This window comes from Sturnira hondurensis, unplaced genomic scaffold (assembly GCF_014824575.4).
Source record: "Sturnira hondurensis isolate 20B ecotype Veracruz unplaced genomic scaffold, ASM1482457v3 Scaffold0008196, whole genome shotgun sequence".
Classification (NCBI taxonomy): Eukaryota; Metazoa; Chordata; class Mammalia; order Chiroptera; family Phyllostomidae; genus Sturnira; species Sturnira hondurensis.
In genome coordinates this window covers 1,140,346-1,157,719 of record NW_028080827.1, presented here as the reverse complement: position 1 = coordinate 1,157,719, position 17,374 = coordinate 1,140,346, and the positions used below count along the sequence as shown (strand labels likewise).

Here is a 17,374-nt window from a genome sequence, read left to right as displayed (position 1 = left end):
CATCTGTCCTGCCAAAGTCTCCGGCTTCATCTCACACTGCCTTGCTTCCCTTTCACTATGCTTTAGCTACCCTAGCCGCCTTTGCGTTTCTCAAACATGACAGCCCTCTCTTTGTATGTACCCTCCCACATGCATATCTTTGTCTTCCTAGTTTTTATGCATTTCTCCTGTCTCAGCTTAAATTTTTGTGGTGTCGATATATTGAGTGCTTAAAAACCTTTATGGACACACCTCCCTGGTTCAAATTCAGCTCCACTGTTTCTCTGAGCCTTGGTTTCCGTATCTGTATTATTTCTTAGGGTTGTTGAAAGGCTTAAATGAGATAATTTATGTAAAGTTTTTTATCATAACATCTGCAGTATAGTAGACAGCAAATCTTGTATCTTTGTAAAGCTAAGTGCCCTTAAGGGTCAACTTTTTAAAAATTCAGATGTAATTGACATATAACATCATATTAATTTCAGATGTACAACATAATGACTCCATATATGCCTATGTGGTGAAATGATCAACATAGTAAATCTAGTTAACAGCCATCACCATACATGGTTACAAATGGGTTAAACTCTTTTTTTTAGGTTCATTTCTTTTTTTAAAATATATTTTATTGATTATACCATTACAGTTGTTCTATTCCCCTCCTTCATTCCCCTCTACCCGCACACTCCCTCCCCCACCATTCTCCCCCCCCCTTAGTTTATAACCACCTGTCTCAAGTTCTTTAGATTCTGTATTTCCCCCACTATTCTTACCCTCCCCCCCTATCTATTTTCTACCTACTGTCTATGCTATTTTCTGTACCTTCTCCCCCCTTCTCCTCCTCCCACCCCCCTGTTGCTAACCCTCCATGTGTTCTTCATTTCTATGGTTCCACTCCTGATCTAGCTGTCCTCTTGGTTTGCTTTTGCTTTAGGTGTGGTTGTTAATAACTCTGAGTTTGCTGTCCTTTCACTGTTCATATTTTTCATCTTCTTTTTCTTAGATAAGTCCCTTTAGCATTTCATATAATAAGGGCTTGGTGAAGATGAACTCCTTGAACTTGACCTTATCTGAGAAGCACTTTATCTGTCCTTCCATTCTAAATGAAAGTTTTGCTGGATAAAGCAATCTAGGATGTAGGTCTTTGGATTTTATGACTTGGAATACTTCTTTCCAGCCCCTTCTTGCCTGTAAGGTCTCTTTTGAGAAATCAGCCGAGAGTCTGGTGGGAAGTCCTTTGTAGGTGACTGTCCCCTTATCTCTTGCTGCTTCTAGGATTCTCTCCTTCATTTTAATTTTGGCTAGTGTAATTATGATGTGCCTTGGTGTGTTCCTTCTTGGGTCCAACTTCGTTGGAACTCTCTGAGCTTCCTGGATTTCCTGGAAGTCTATTTCCTTTGCCAGACTGAGGAAGTACTCCTTTATTATTTGTTCAAATAAGTTTTCCACTCATGGCTGTTTCTTTCCCCCTTCTGGTACCCCTATAATCCGGATGTTGGAACATTTAAAGATGTCCTGGAGGTTCCTAAGCCTCTCCTCATTTTTTTGAATTCTCCTTTCTTCATTCCTTTCTGGTGGGATGTTTCATTCTTCCTTCTGGTCCATTCCATTGATTTGTGTCCCCGTTTCCTTTCCATCACTATTGGTTTCCTGTGCATCTCCCTTCATTTCAATTAGTTTAGCCTTCATATGTTCCTCTAATTTGTGACTATAATCTACCAGTTCTGTGAGCATCCTGATAAATAGTGTCTTGAATTGTGCATCTGAGAGGCTGGCAATCTGTTGGTCACTTAGAGTTATTGGCTCTGGGACTTTGAGTTCTTCTTGTGCCATCTTTTGGGCTGTTTGTGCCTGTTAGGTATCAGGATCGGAGCCCTAGGTGTTCACCAGAGCAGGGCAACTGAGTTGCTGGGTTGTGATGCTTTATGTGGGGTTGGGGGTCAAAGAGGAGCAATGGCGTCCCGTCTGCCGCCTCCTGCTGCCGCCGCCGCCACAGGTGCCGCAGCTGCCACCGTCACCTGGGCCCGCGCATTTCGTCCCACTGCACGCGAGTGTGCCACCGCCGTCAGCCCTCCACCACTGGGTTCCCCCTCTGGGGCCTGCATGGTCCGTCTCACTGTGCGTGAATGTGTGACCGAGGTCAGTCTGCCCCACACCCTGACTGGGTCCGGGCCACTTGCGTGCCTAGGTCTGGGGATCTGTCCTGCCCGACCCTGCTCCACTGCTGGCTCCGCCCCTCTTACTGTCCCAGTTGAACAGTTAGTTGTAGTCCGACTGCTGTATAACTCAATTTTCTGTTCTTTGACTGTGTCTTTGTTCTTCAAACCTTTGTTGTATTCAAACTTGGTTGTGGGAGAAGGCACAGTGTGTCCACCTATGCCTCCATTTTGGCAGAAGTCGATAACCGACAAAATGGGTTAAACTCTTAAAACTGACTTTATCATTCTGCTTTAAGTAATGGAGATAAGTAGGAAACCTGTTCAGGGAAACTTATTGTCTGTACTCTTCCTTCTCTGTGACATACATACCTGCCTCTCAGCTCCCAATTTTTAATTGGAGCAGTAGTAATACAGGTTTGGACTTGATCTCAACTTTTGACTGTGCCTATTATTTTTAAATGTAGGCAACACCCAGGACACCTACTTTGTGAGAAAATTCTGGAAGATATTCCTATTGAAGGCCCTAAAGGGATAGATGAAGATGATCCTGTTAATTCTGACTACAACATGAAACTGACCAAGTTTTCCTTCCAAGTTGATAGGTACAGAAATGTTTTTGGATTTGTTTTATTATTATTTTTTGTCTTGCTCCATACCCTTTCACTAAATGTATTAACAATAATAGGTACTTTTTGGAAAAAGTGCAGCTTGTTCTTTTTTGAGTGTTTTACTTTGTGCCTTTCCCTTGTAATAGCTGTGAGTTCTACCCTGTCTTCCAGGTCTTGGAAAGCCCAGCTGTTATCACTGAATGAAACCATAAGTAGTTCCAAACTGAAGGTTTCCCATTATGCTCCGTGGTTCCAGGATATTTTGCATCTGGAGCCCCCTGAATCTAATAACCATTGCACCAGTGTGCCAGTTTGGGCCTTCATTCCACAGGACATAATGTGCAGTCAGTATAATTTTTCACAGAAAGATCATGCCAAGACCGGTGACCCAGGGAGAGCATGGAAAAGAATGTACATCAGTGAACAAGAGGAACCCATCGAGCTTAGGTGTATGTCTGTGACAGGATTCACTGCACTGTTTACTTGGGCAGTGAAGGGGAAAGGCTGCACCATTGTCCTTTGGGATTTGGAGACTGAAGGCATGCAGTGCTTTTGCCTTGGCAATAAGTGTATTCCTGTAGACAATAGTGGAGACCCTCAACTGTGCTTTGCTTTGACAGGTGAGAATGTCTTGTGTCAGGTTGTCTGTTGCTGAGAGGACGTGTGCTTCTCTTAATGTATTTTACTTTTGCTGCCCTCTGGTGTTAGTGCCTACTTTGTTCTCTCTCTTTTTTAAAAAGATTTTATTTATTTTTTGTTTTTTAGAGAGAGGACAAGGGAGGGAGAAAGAGGAGAGAAATATCAATGTGTGAGATGAATATTGATCGGTTGCCTCTTCCACACCCCAAGTGGGGACCTTTCCTGCAACCCAGGCATGTGCCCCAACTGGGATTGAACCAATGACCTTTTGGTTCACAGTGAACCCACTGAGCCACACTAGCCAGGGCAGTGCCTACTCTATTTTCTAAGTGATAATCTTTCATAGAGGAAGTTTGTTGTTACTCTCATTTTCTCATATGATTTCTGCTCAGGTAAATGTTAAGATACTAAGTCAGAGAAAGTTTAAGAGTAGTAAAGTTTGTTTTTTATACAGGGAGTCTTCATTTGACTTACGTCCATACAAACACAGGTTGTAAGCTAGCTGCTCATGGGCCATGTATGAACTGTAGATTTATTTTGTTTGGCTTGTACTATTCACACTTAAAAAATATTTTATTATAAACATGTAAAATTAGAGGACTTCACACAAAATCTGGGTTTCCAACTGTTCCTGAAAAATTATAAGATCTGGCAAACACTGGACCTGCATTCCTGGAGAGTAATTTATGGGTTGGAGCTGATTTTCAACTCTTTTAGATGAGCCCTTTTCTTTCCAGTTAGCTTCCTCTTGCGTGTCTTTTACCACCTGCCTGGTCCCTGTAGGCATTTGGGTTTGATATTTCAGATACACATTAATTCCATAACCTCCTACAAAGCTACTGAATGTTATGACCGAACATACCATGTGTGTCCTCAGTACCCCACTTTTGGTAATCATGTATTTCTCTGTGTCAGGAGCATTCTATTAATTGTTTCACTTTAGTAAACCAGAAATGTAACATGTCTTTAAATAGTTAAAAATTCCATGCGTCAATTGTACAAGATAATACAAAATAGAAAAGTGAAATTTAGTGCTATTTAATAGACTGCATTCTTACTGGAATTTGCCTTATGGTCAGTCAGCATTTTAAAAATAGAATACTTTAAAAACATTAAAAAATCATGATGAGTTAATTAAGATCATAATAATACCTGATGTCCAATAAATTTATTTGTAATTATAGTGTAAGTATTGGATAATTAGACATTAATTCCTGGCCCTGGCTGGGTAGCTCAGTTCTTTAGAATGTCATCCTGATACACCCAAGATTGTGGGTTCAGTCTCTAGCCAGGGCACATATGAGAAAGCAACCAATTAATGCATAAATAAGTGGATATCAATGAGAGATATCTCATTGATATCTCTCTCTCTCTTTCTCCCCCTTCTTCCTCCTGCCTCCCATAATCTCTCTCTAAAATCAATAAATAAAAAAGGTTTTTTAAAAGAAATTAATTCCTGTCATACTCCTGAAACCCAAATCCTACTAATTTATTAAAGTTAACTTTTTTTTTCCTGTAGAAAATGGACTGTCTCTGATTTTGTTTGGTTTTACTCAAGAGGAGTTTTTAAATAGACTAATGATCCATGGAAGTGCCAGCACTGTGGACTCTCTTTGCCATCTCAATGGTTGGGGAAGATGCTCGATCCCCATACATGCACTAGAGGTAACAGAATTAAATGTCCATAGAACTTTGTTTGATTATTTTTTTGTCATATACTCTTATTTGGCTGATTTGGGAGAATTTATTTAACCTAGCAGCAAAAGGAACAATAGTCTTTATCCATCCATTTGCTTTTTTCTGGCTATTTCATTACCCTAACTCTGCTTAGCAGTTTATACTTTTGCGCTTTAAGATATAAGATTATAACAAACACTATGTAAGGAAGCAAAAGTTACAAGAAAGGGAGGCAACAATGAACTGATGAGACTAAATGAAATGGAAGCAAGCTACAGCAAGCTTGAACAGGGTGATTTTTTAATTCTTTCCTTGTAGTCCTTACTCCTCTAAGTCACTTATAGGCACAGTATCATTTGAATTTATATAGCATTTTCTAGTTCACAAATACTCTTTTTAAATGTATTATCTAATTTTGTCCTAAAATAACCACATGGTTGGGTAGTTTTTCATTTCATCTTTCAGATGAAATCCTTAGGCTCAGAATGGTTGAATGAGTGGCCCAGAGCCATGCTAATAAAGGCAGGAGCTAGAATCAAAGTCAGGGCACTTTCTACTATTCCACACAGCCCCTGAAGTCAAAAAGTGGAAGTTAATAAAAAAATGATGATAGCTTTATTGAGATATAATTCACAAACCATAAAATTCACTCATCTAAAATCTACAGTTCAGTGATGTTTAGTATATTCAGAGGTGTGCAACCACCACCACCATCTAATTCCGGAACACTTTCATCACCCCCCCAAAACTGTACCTATTAGCAGTTACTTCCTATTCCTTGAGGACTCCTAATTCCCAAGCACAAATCTGTCTGTCTCTAGGTTTGCTTTTTCTGTATATTTCATATAAATTGTAGTTTTAAAATACGTGGATTTTTGTACCTGGCTTCTTTGACTTAGCATGTTTTCTAGGTTCATCCACGTGGTAATATGAACCTAGTATGTTTCAGTACTTCATTCTTTTCTATGGTGGAATAATACTTCACTATATAAATCAGTTGATAGATACTTGGGTTGTTTCCACTTTCGGGCTATTATGAATAATCCTGCTATGAATGGTTTTTGTGTCACCATGTTTTCCTTTCTCTTGGGTATAGGTCTAGCAGTGGAATGACTGGGTCATTTAACTTTTTGAAGGGCCACCAAACTATTTTCCACTGTATTTGCACCATTTTACATTCCCACCAGCAATATATGAGGATTTCAATAGCTCCACATCCTTGTCAACACTTACTGTTCACCACTTGTAATATAGCCATCCCAGTGGTTGTCAAATCAAAATGAAGTGGTATCTCATTGTGATGTTGATTTGCATTTTGCTCATGAATAATGTTGAATATGTTTTCATGTGCTTATTGACCTTTGGAGAAATGTCTATTTAAATCCTTTGTCCATTTCTAAATTGAGTTCTTTGTGTTTATCTTTATGTGTCCTGAAAACTAGACATTTAAGAGATATAAAATCTGTAAATATTTTCTTCTGTGTATTTTCTTTTCATGTTCTTGATGATACTCTTTGAAACACAAGTTTTTCATTTTAATGAAGTCAGTTTTTTTTTTATTACTTGTGCTTTTGGTGTCATATCCACAAAACCATTTCCTAATCTGAGATTTTCTCTCATAGGAGTTTTATAGTTTTAACTCTTACATTTTAGGTCTCTGATACATTTTAATTAATTTTTTGTATATGGTATGAGGAAGGGATACAACTTCATTCTTTTGCATGTGGATATTCAGTTGTTCCAGCACCCATATGTTGAAAAACTTACTTTTTATACTGCAAAATATCATTGTAGAAGACTTGAGAGGACTTCCGCCAAGATGGAGGCATAGGTGGAAACACTGTGCCTTCTCCCACAACCAAGTTTGAATACAACAAAGGTTTGGAGAAACAAAGACACAACCAAAGGACAGAAAATTGAATTATACGGAAGTCCGACTACATCTAACCGTTCAACGGGGATGGTAAGAGGGGCGGAGCCAGCAGCAAGCAGGGTCAGGAAGGACAGGGCCCGCGACCCAGGCTCTCAGGCAGACTGGAACCAGTTGGGGTGCGGGGCAGACCGTGGGCACATATTCGAGCACAGTGAGACAGACCACGCAGGCCCCAGGGGGTGAGGGCTGACGGTGGTGGCACACTCGCGTGCAGTGGGACGAAACGAGTGGGCCCGGTGACGGCAGCAACTGCGGCACTGGTGAGGGCCGTGGCGGCAGGTGGCAGACAGGACGCCATAGTCCCTCTTTGACCCCGTCCCCACATACAGCGTCACAACCCAGCGACTTAGTTGCCCTGTTCTAGTGAACACTTTAGGGCTCTGATCCTGCTATGGAACAGGCACGAACAACCTGAAAGATGGCGCAAGAACTCAAAGTCCCAGAGCCAATAACTCTAAGCAACTGAGAAATTGCCAGCCTCTCAGAAGTACAATTCAAGACACTATTTATCAGGATGCTCACAGAACTGGTAGATTATAGTCACAAATTAGAGGAACGTAGTCACAAATTAGAGGAACATATGAAGGCTAAACTAATTGAAATGAAGGGAGATGCACAGGAAACCAATAGTGATGGAAAGGAAATGGGGACACAAATCAATGGAATGGACCAGAAGGAAGAATGAAACATCCCACCAGAAAGGAATGAAGAAAGGAGTATTCAAAAAAATGAGGAGAGGCTTAGGAACCTCCAGGACATCTTTAAATGTTCCAACATCCGGATTATAGGGGTACCAGAAGGGGGAAAGAAACAGCCATGAGTGGAAAACGTATTTGAACAAATAATAAAGGAGAACTTCCCCAGTCTGGCAAAGGAAATAGACTTCCAGGAAATCCAGGAAGCTCAGAGAGTCCCAAAGAAGCTGGACCCAAGAAGGAACACACCAAGGCACATCATCATTACATTAGCCAAGACCAAAATGAAGGAGAGAATCCTAGAAGCAGCAAGGGATAAGGGGATAGTCACCTACAAAGGAGTACCCATCAGACTCTGAGCGGATTTCTCAAAAGAGACCTTACAGGCAAGAAGGGGCTGGAAAGAAGTATTCCAAGTCATGAAATCCAAAGACCTACAGCCAAGATTGCTTTATCCAGCAAAACTTTCATTTAGAATGGAAGGACAGATAAAGTGCTTCTCAGATAAGGTCAAGTTCAAGGAGTTCATCTTCACCAAACCCTTATATGAAATGCTAAAGGGACTTATCTAAGAAAAAGAAGATGAAAAATATGAACAGTGAAAGGACAGCAAACTCAGAGTTATTAACAACCACACCTAAAACAAAAGCAAACCAAGAGGACAGCTAGATCAGGAGTGGAACCATAGAAATGAAGAACACATGGAGGGTTAGAAACGGGCGTGGGAGGGGGAGAAGGGGGGAGAAGGCACAGAAAATAGCATAGACAGTAGGTAGAAAATAGATAGGGGGGAGGGCGAGAATAGTGGGGGAAATATAGAATCCAAAGAACTTGAGACAGGTGGTTATAAACTAAGGGGGGAGAATGGTGGGGGAGGGAGTGTGCGGGTGGAGGGGAATGAAGGGGGGGAATAGAACAACTGTAATGGTATAATCAATAAAATATACTTAAAAAAAAGAAGAAGAAGACTTGAGTAATAGCAGGAAAAAGAAAATTTGGCACGTGTAAATCTATTATCCAGAAGTAATCATGTTTGCTATTAAGATTATTTCCTTATACATTTTTCCCTAAATATTAATGTTGATCTCAGGTGTTACCCCATAATTTTATTATCAACCCTATAGGTAAATATGACTATTATCCCCATTTTACAGATGTAGGAACACAGAAATGTTAGGAAATCTAATTCAGATATACATGGACAGTAGGTTATAGTGGCAGGATTTGGACCCAGGCAGCGTGAATGCAGAGCCTCTGCTATTACACAATGTAAGTGCATGTGTGTGAGTTTAATTAGGACTTCATGGAATATATAGCATTGTTTTGGCCCCCCACACACGAATGAGTGAATATGTATAAGTGATAACACAATAATAAAACAAATACCATTTTACCCATTATGCTGGCAAGAACTAGATTATCAGCAATATTTTTAAAAATATTTATTTTTAGAGAGAGGGGAAGGGAAGGAGAAAAAGAGGGAGAGAAATATCAATGTGTAGCTGCCTATTACATAGCCCCCACTGGAGGCCTGGCCTGCAACCCAGGCATGCACCCTGACTGGGAATTGAACGACCCCTTGGTTCACAGCCCCTGCTCACTCCATTGAGCTACACCAGCCAGGGTGATTATCAGCAATATTTTTTAATGTGTGCTCCTTCTCCTTCTATTTCCTTACCTCACCCAGCTTCAGAGTTAAGTGCCATTCTGAAAATTTTAACCATCCCTTTCTTTTATTTTACTCCATATAAATATATCTTCAAATAATGATTCTTAGTTTTGACTGTTGTTGAATTTTGTGTGAAGTGGAATCACTGTGTGTATTCTTTTGGGGCCTACTTTTTTCTTTTCACTCAACACAATTTTAAATTTATTCATGTTCTTTCATATAATTGTAATTCATTCAGTTTCACCCCTTTGTAGTAACTTATTGTATAAATATGTATTTACTCAACTTTAGCTTTTTCCCAGTTGTTTTCTGTTATAAACCATGTTGCTATAAACAGTTTCTTGTGTATCTTCTGTAGCACTGTGCAAGAGTTTCTTTATGGGGGTGGTAGAATTGCTGGGTCATAGGGCATGTGCATCTTTAACTTTATTAGATAGTACTGTAGTTTTCCAAAGTTGTTTTATCAGCTTGTGCTCTTACCAGCATCATAGGTGAGTTCTCATTGTTATATGTCTTTGCCAGCACCTGGCATATTCAGATTTTAAAAGTTTTTGCGACACATGTGTAGAAATCATATGGTTCTAGACTTTTTCCATCTGACTTATTTTGCTTAGCAGGATATTCTCAAGGCCCATTCATGTTGTCACAAATGGCAGTACTTCATCTTTTCTTATGGATGAATAGTATTCCATTGTATATATGTACCACATATTCTTTATCTAATATCTATCAAAACACAATGCGCCTTGGCTGGTGTGGCTCAGTAGATTGAGTGCTGGGCTGGGAAACAAAGGATCACCAGTTCGATTGCAGTCAGGGCACATGCCTGGGTTGGAAGCCAGGTCCCCAGTAGGGGGCACTTGAGAAGTAACCGCACATTGATGTTTCTCTTCCTCTCTCTCCCTCACTTCTCCTCTCTCTAAAAGTAAATAAATAAAATCTAAGTAAATAAATGAATAAAAATTTAAAAAACTTTACAAATCTTAAAAAAAACACATTGAAACCTATATAATTTTATTAACCAATATCACCCCAATAAATTTAATAAAAATTTTAAATATTTTGCCTGTCTTATGGTATGATGGGTTTTAATTTGCATTTCCCTGATTACAGTTCTGCATCTATATATATTTATATGTTTATATAGACAAACATATAAATGTTTATTTGTGTTTCTATAAATATAATGTTTATATATTAACATTAACAAATCTTTATATAAATATTATGTTGGAATTTGGATTTCTTTGGTAAAGTGACTGTTTAAGCTTTTACTCTCTTAGGGTATTTGTCTTTTTCTTAGTGGATTGGAGTTTTTTATACATTCTAGATACCAGTGTTTTGTTTGGTGAATATATTCTGATTTGTCTTTTTACTTTCTTCACCACATTTCTCATTTTTTGACTATCTTATAATCCTTTTACTATTTTCATTTTTTAAATATATTTTATTGATTATATTATTACTGTTGTCCCAATTTTTCCCCCTTTGCCTCCTCCTCCCATTACCCCCCTTTTCTCCAGCAATCCCCCCCTTAGTTCATGTTCATGGGTTGTGCATGTAAGTACTTTGGCTTCTCCATTTTCTACACTATTCTTAATTTTCTACACTATTCTTTATTTTGTACCTACTGTGCTCCTTCTCATTCTATTTCCTTACTTCACTCACCCAGCTTCAGAGTTAAGTGCCATTCTGAAAATTTTAACCATCCCTTTCTTTTATTTTACTCCATATAAATATATCTTCAAATAATGATTCTTAGTTTTGACTGTTGTTGAATTTTAATTCAACTATTGTTGAATTAAAAAACCAATTATGCTTTTTTAATCCCTGTACCTTTTCTCCCATTCTCCCCATTCTGCTTCCCAGTGGATAACCCTCCAAATGATCTCCATACCTATGATTCTGTTCCTGTTCTGGTTATTTGCTTTCTTTGCTTTTTAGATTTAGTTGTTGATAGTTGTGATTTTATTGCCATTTTAATGCTCATAGTTTTCACCTACTTTTTCTTAAATAAGTCTGTTTAACATTTCATGTGCTAATGGCCTGGTGATGATGAACTCCTTTACCTTGTCTAGGAGGCAATTTATATTTGCCTTTCCATTCTAAATTATAGCTTTGCTGGATGGAGTAATCTAGGTCCTTGCATTTCATGCCTCTGAATACTTCTTGCCAATCCTTCTTGCCTGCAAAGTTTCTTTTGAGAAATTAGCTGACAGTCTTATGGGAACTCCTTTGTAGGTGATGTAGTGCTTTTCTCTTACTACTTCTAAGATTTTCTCTTTATCTTTAACCATAGGCATTTTAATTTGATGTGTCTTAGAAACCTTTCCTCATTTTTTTGAATTCTTTTTTCTTCTTTCTGTTTTGGTTGAATGCTTATTTCTTCCTTAGGTTCCAACTCATTGATTTGAAGGCTCCTGGCTTCCTCCTTCCACTGGTGGTTTCATAAAGATTTTTTTTTATTTCACTTAGTGTAACCTTCATTTCTTCCTTTATGTTGTTGCTATACTTAATGAGTTCTTTGAGCATTCTGAGCACCAGTGTTTTTTTGTTTTTTTTTAATTTTTATTTTTTTAAATATATTTTATTGATTATACCATTACAGTTGTTCTATTCCCCCCCTTCAATCCCCTCCACCCACACCCTCCCTCCCCCACCATTTTCCCCCCCTTAGTTTATAACCACATGTCTCAAGTTCTTTGGATTCTATATTTCTCCCACTATTCTCGCCCTCCCCCCTATCTATTTTCTGGCTACCATCTATGCTATTTTCTGTGCCTTCTCCCCCCTTCTCCCCCTCCCACCCCCCTGTTTCTAACCCTCCATGTGTTCTTCATTTCTATGGTTCCACTCCTGATCTAGCTGTCTTCTTGGTTTGCTTTTGTTTTAGGTGTGGTTGCTAATAACTGTGTGTTTGCTGTCCTTTCACTGTTAATATTTTTCATCTTCTTTTTCTTATATAAGTCCCTTTAGCATTTCATATACTAAGGGCTTGGTGATGATGAACTCCTTGAACTTGACCTTATCTGAGAAGCACTTTATCTGTCCTTCCATTCTAAATGAAAGTTTTGCTGGATAAAGCAATCTTGGCTGTAGGTCTTTGGATTTCATGACTTGGTATACTTCTTTCCAGCCCCTTCTTGCCTGTAAGGTCTCTTTTGAGAAATCCGCTGACAGTCTGATGGGTACTCCTTTGTAGGTGACTGTCCCCTTATCCCTTGCTGCTTCTAGGATTCTCTCCTTCATTTTGGTCTTGGCTAATGTAATTATGATGTGCCTTGGTGTGTTCCTTCTTGGGTCCAACTTCTTTGGCACTCTCTGAGCTTCCTGGATTTCCTGGAAGTCTATTTCCTTTGCCAGACTGGGGAAGTTCTCCTTTATTATTTGTTCAAATACGTTTTCCACTCGTGGCTGTTTCTTTCCCCCTTCTGGTACCCCTATAATTCGGATGTTGGAACGTTTAAAGATGTCCTGGAGGTTCCTAAGCCTCTCCTCATTTTTTTGAATTCTCATTTCTTCATTCCTTTCTGGTGGGATGTTTTGTTCTTCCTTCTGGTCCATTCCATTGATTTGAGTCCCCGTTTCCTTTCCATCACTATTGGTTTCCTGTGCATCTCCCTTCATTTCAATCAGTCCAGCCCTCACACGTTCCTCTAATTTGTAACTTTGTTCCTCTAATTTGTGACTATAATCAACCAGTTCTGTGAGCATCCTGAGAAATAGTGTCCTGAATTGTGCTTCTGAGAGGCTGGCAATTTCTTGGTCGCTTAGAGTTATTGGCTCTGGGACTTTGAGTTCTTCTTGTGCCATCTTTCAGGTTGTTTGTGCCTGTTCCATAGCAGGATCAGAGCCCTAAAGTGTTCACTAGAACAGGGCAACTAAGTCGCTGGGTTGTGACGCTGTATGTGGGGGCGGGGTCAAAGAGGGACAATGGCTCTCACTGGTCTTGCAGGGCAACTAAGTCGCTGGGTTGTGACGCTGTATGTGGGTGCGGGGTCAAAGAGGGACTGGTGTCCCGTCTGCCGCCTGCCGCCTGCCGCCTTGGCCCTCACCGGTGCCGAAGGGCAACTAAGTCGCTGAGTTGTGACGCTGTGTGTGGGGGTGGGGTCAAAGAGGGACTATGGCGTCCTGTCTGCCGCTTGCCGCCACGGCCCTCACCGGTGCCGCAGTTGCTGCCGTCACCGGGCCCACTCGTTTCGTCCCACTGCACGCGAGTGTGCCACCGCCGTCAGCCCTCGCCCCCTGGGGCCTGCGTGGTCTGTCTCACTGTGCGCGAATATGCGCCCGCGGTCTGCCCCGCACCCCAACTGGTTCCCGTCTGCCTGCGCACCTGGGTCGGGGGCTGTGTCCTGCCCGACTCTGCTTGCTGCTGGCTCCGCCCCTCTTACCGTCCCCGTTGAACTGTTAGATGTAGTCGGACTTCCGTATAATTCAATTTTCTGTCTTTTGGTTGTGTCTTTGTTTCTCCAAACCTTTGTTGTATTCAAACTTGGTTGTGGGAGAAGGCACAGTGTTTCCACCTATGCCTCCATCTTGGCGGAAGTCCCTGAGCACCAGTGTTTTGACTGCATCTGATAAGTTGGTTATCTCCATTTCATTTAGTTTTTTCTGTGGTTTTGTTCTCTTCTTTCATTTGGGCCATGTTTCTTTGTCTCCTCAATTTGGCTGCCTCCCTGTGTTTGTTTCTGTGTATTAGGTAGAGCTGCTTTGACTCCCTGTCTTAGTAGCACTAACCTATTGTAGCACACTGTAAATTGTGTGGACTGGAGCCTTAGGTAATCACCAGGGTAAGGGCAACTCATTTCAGTGTTTTGTGGCTCTGTGTTGGAGGACTCAGAGAGGGGACAGTTAGCTGCCTGGCTTCCAGACATTTGCCCAGTACTCAGCCAATTTCCAGTCACTTCACCTACTTCCCATGTGCAACTGGTGCCCTTTCCAGCTGTTGCCTGGTGGTTAATCCCAGAGTGGGTGGGTTGATACACCTTCTAAGTTCCTGCATCCCTTTAAACGTAGTCTCCTAAAAATTCAGCAGTTTTCTCTGCTGCCCCAACCCCCACTGGTTTTTACAGCCAGGTGTTAACGACAATTTATCTTCCTGGTGCTGGAATCCTGAGCTGTGTGTTCTGGCCTGGGGCTGGGATCACTTGCTCCCAAGGTTTTTATCCACGTGCATGAATATGGGACCATCCGTTCCACTGCTGCCACCCGCTCTCTACACCACACTGCGTCTCCACACCTCTCTGCCTGTCGCCATGACTCACCCCTTCTGCCCTTCTGGATGAATGTGGCTTCATTAAATCCTTGGTTGTCGGGCTTCCGTAACACTCAATTTTTTTATGGTTCTGGGTGCTATTTTGAGATCTAGTTGTAATTCTTTCTATGGTTGCGCCAGGAGGTGAAGTGTGTCTATTTATGTCTCCATCTTGACTGGAAGTCCACATTTCTAATTTTTATGTAGTTTAATTAATCAGCTTTTTAAAAATAGTTTGTGACTTTTATTGTGAAGTCATGAAGATATTTTCATATTTTTTCCTAAATTTTAAAATTATGACTTTGACATGTAAGTCCTTTTCCATTTGGAATGTATGTTTATGCCTGGTATGAGGTAGAGACCTTTTCCCCTCCCCCCATATTGATTACCATTTATCTCAACACAATTTTTTTCAAAATTCCTTTTACCACTGATCTGAATTGTCTTGCCAAGTTTACACATATGCATGAGTTTGTTTCTAGGTTTCATTGGTCTCAGTCTGTCTTTTAAGTCATTTCCATTCTCTTTTAATTATAAACCCCTCACTTTATTATTCTTTGGGATGTTTCTGCTATTCTTCCTTTCTCTTAACCTTCTTCCATATTTCAGTATCAGCTTTTCAAGTTTCATGAAAAGCTGTTAGGACTTTTATTAGAATTGCACTATATCTATATATCAAGTTGGGAAGAATTGACATCTTTAGGATATTTAATGTTCCTATCCGTAAACATAATCTCTCTACCAGATTTTTTAGGTTTTCATTTATGTCTTCCACTAAAAATTACAATTTTTACAGTAAGAGCCTGATTTTTTGTTAGCTTTGGCTTTGGTGTGTGTTTATATTTACATGTTATATATGTATATATATTTCTATTTAAATACTATAAAAATATACAGAATACATATTTATATTTAAATGCTATCTATTGCTATTATAAATAGCATAATTTTAGTTTACATTTTGTCAGCAGTATATAGAAATACATTTTACTTTTCTATATTGAATTTTATATCCTGCAAATCTGCTAATTTCTTATTAATTCTAATAATTTACTTGTTAGATTTTATTGAAGTTTCATATAGTTAATTTACATTTAATATCAAAGTAATACAATTTTGTTTCTTCTCTTTAAATTCTTATTCTTTTTACTCTTTTTCCTTGTCATGCTTTTTTAAAAAAAATATATTTTATTGACTATACCATTACAGTTTTTCTATTCCCCCCTTCATTCCCCTCCACCCGCACACTCCCTCCCCCACCATTCTCCCCCCCCTTAGTTTATAACCACCTGTCTCAAGTTCTTTGGATTCTATATTTCCCCCACTATTCTTGCCCTCCCCCTATCTATTTCCTACCTACTGTCTATGCTATTTTCTGTGCCTTCTCCCCCCTTCTCCTCCTCCCACTCCCCTGTTGCTAACCCTCCATGTGTTCTTCATTTCTATGGTTCCACTCCTGATCTAGCTGTCTTCTTGGTTTGCTTTTGTTTTAGGTGTGGTTGTTAATAACTCTGAGTTTGCTGTCCTTTCACTGTTCATATTTTTCATCTTCTTTTTCTTAGATAAGTCCCTTTAGCATTTCATATAATAAGGGCTTGGTGATGATGAACTCCTTGAACTTGACCTTATCTGAGAAGCACTTTATCTGTCCTTCCATTCTAAATGAAAGTTTTGCTGGATAAAGCAATCTTGGCTGTAGGTCTTTGGATTTCATGACTTGGAATACTTCTTTCCAGCCCCTTCTTGCCTGTAAGGTCTCTTTTGAGAAATCCGCTCAGAGTCTGATGGGTACTCCTTTGTAGGTGACTGTCCCCTTATCTCTTGCTGCTTCTAGGATTCTCTCCTTCATTTTGGTCTTGGCTAATGTAATTATGATGTGCCTTTGTGTGTTCCTTCTTGGGTCCAGCTTCTTTGGGACTCTCTGAGCTTCCTGGATTTCCTGGAAGTCTATTTCCTTTGCCAGACTGGGGAAGTTCTCCTTTATTATTTGTTCAAATACGTTTTCCACTCGTGGCTGTTTCTTTCCCCCTTCTGGTACCCCTATAATCCGGATGTTGGAACATTTAAAGATGTCCTGGAGGTTCCTAAGCCTCTCCTCATTTTTTTGAATTCTCCTTTCTTCATTCCTTTCTGGTGGGATGTTTCATTCTTCCTTCTGGTCCATTCCATTGATTTGTGTCCCCGTTTCCTTTCCATCGCTGTTGGTTTCCTGGACATCTCCCTTCATTTCAATTAGTTTAGCCTTCATATGTTCCTCTAATTTGTGACTATAATCCACCAGTTCTGTGAGCATCCTGATAAACAGTGTCTTGAATTGTGCATCTGAGAGGCTGGCAATCTGTTGGTCACTTAGAGTTATTGGCTCTGGGACTTTGAGTTCTTCTTGTGCCATCTTTTGGGCTGTTTGTGCCTGTTAGGTATCAGGATCGGAGCCCTAGGTGTTCACCAGAGCAGGGCAACTGAGTTGCTGGGTTGTGATGCTTTATGTGGGGTTGGGGGTCAAAGAGGAGCAATGGCGTCCCGTCTGCCGCCTCCCGCTGCCGCCGCCGCCACAGGCGCGGCAGCTGCCACCGTCACCTGGGCCCGCGCATTTCGTCCCACTGCACGCGAGTGTGCCACCGCCGTCAGCCCTCCACCACTGGGTTCCCCCTCTGGGGCCTGCATGGTCCGTCTCACTGTGCGTGAATGTGTGACCGAGGTCAGTCTGCCCCACACCCTGACTGGGTCCGGGCCACTTGCGTGCCTAGGTCTGGGGATCTGT

General features: G+C 40.5%; 1 protein-coding gene across 1 annotated transcript in view; it reads left to right on the top strand.

Annotated features, from left to right (window-relative positions):
• SPG11 (SPG11 vesicle trafficking associated, spatacsin) overlaps window positions 1-17,374 on the top strand; it is a 112,640-nt gene that overhangs the window by 9,713 nt on the left and 85,553 nt on the right. The window contains exons 5-7 of the mRNA XM_037054510.1: window positions 2,603-2,740; window positions 2,918-3,366; window positions 4,905-5,050. Of these exons, the coding sequence (XP_036910405.1) occupies window positions 2,603-2,740; window positions 2,918-3,366; window positions 4,905-5,050 (733 nt within the window). The remainder of the gene's footprint in view (window positions 1-2,602; window positions 2,741-2,917; window positions 3,367-4,904; window positions 5,051-17,374) is intronic.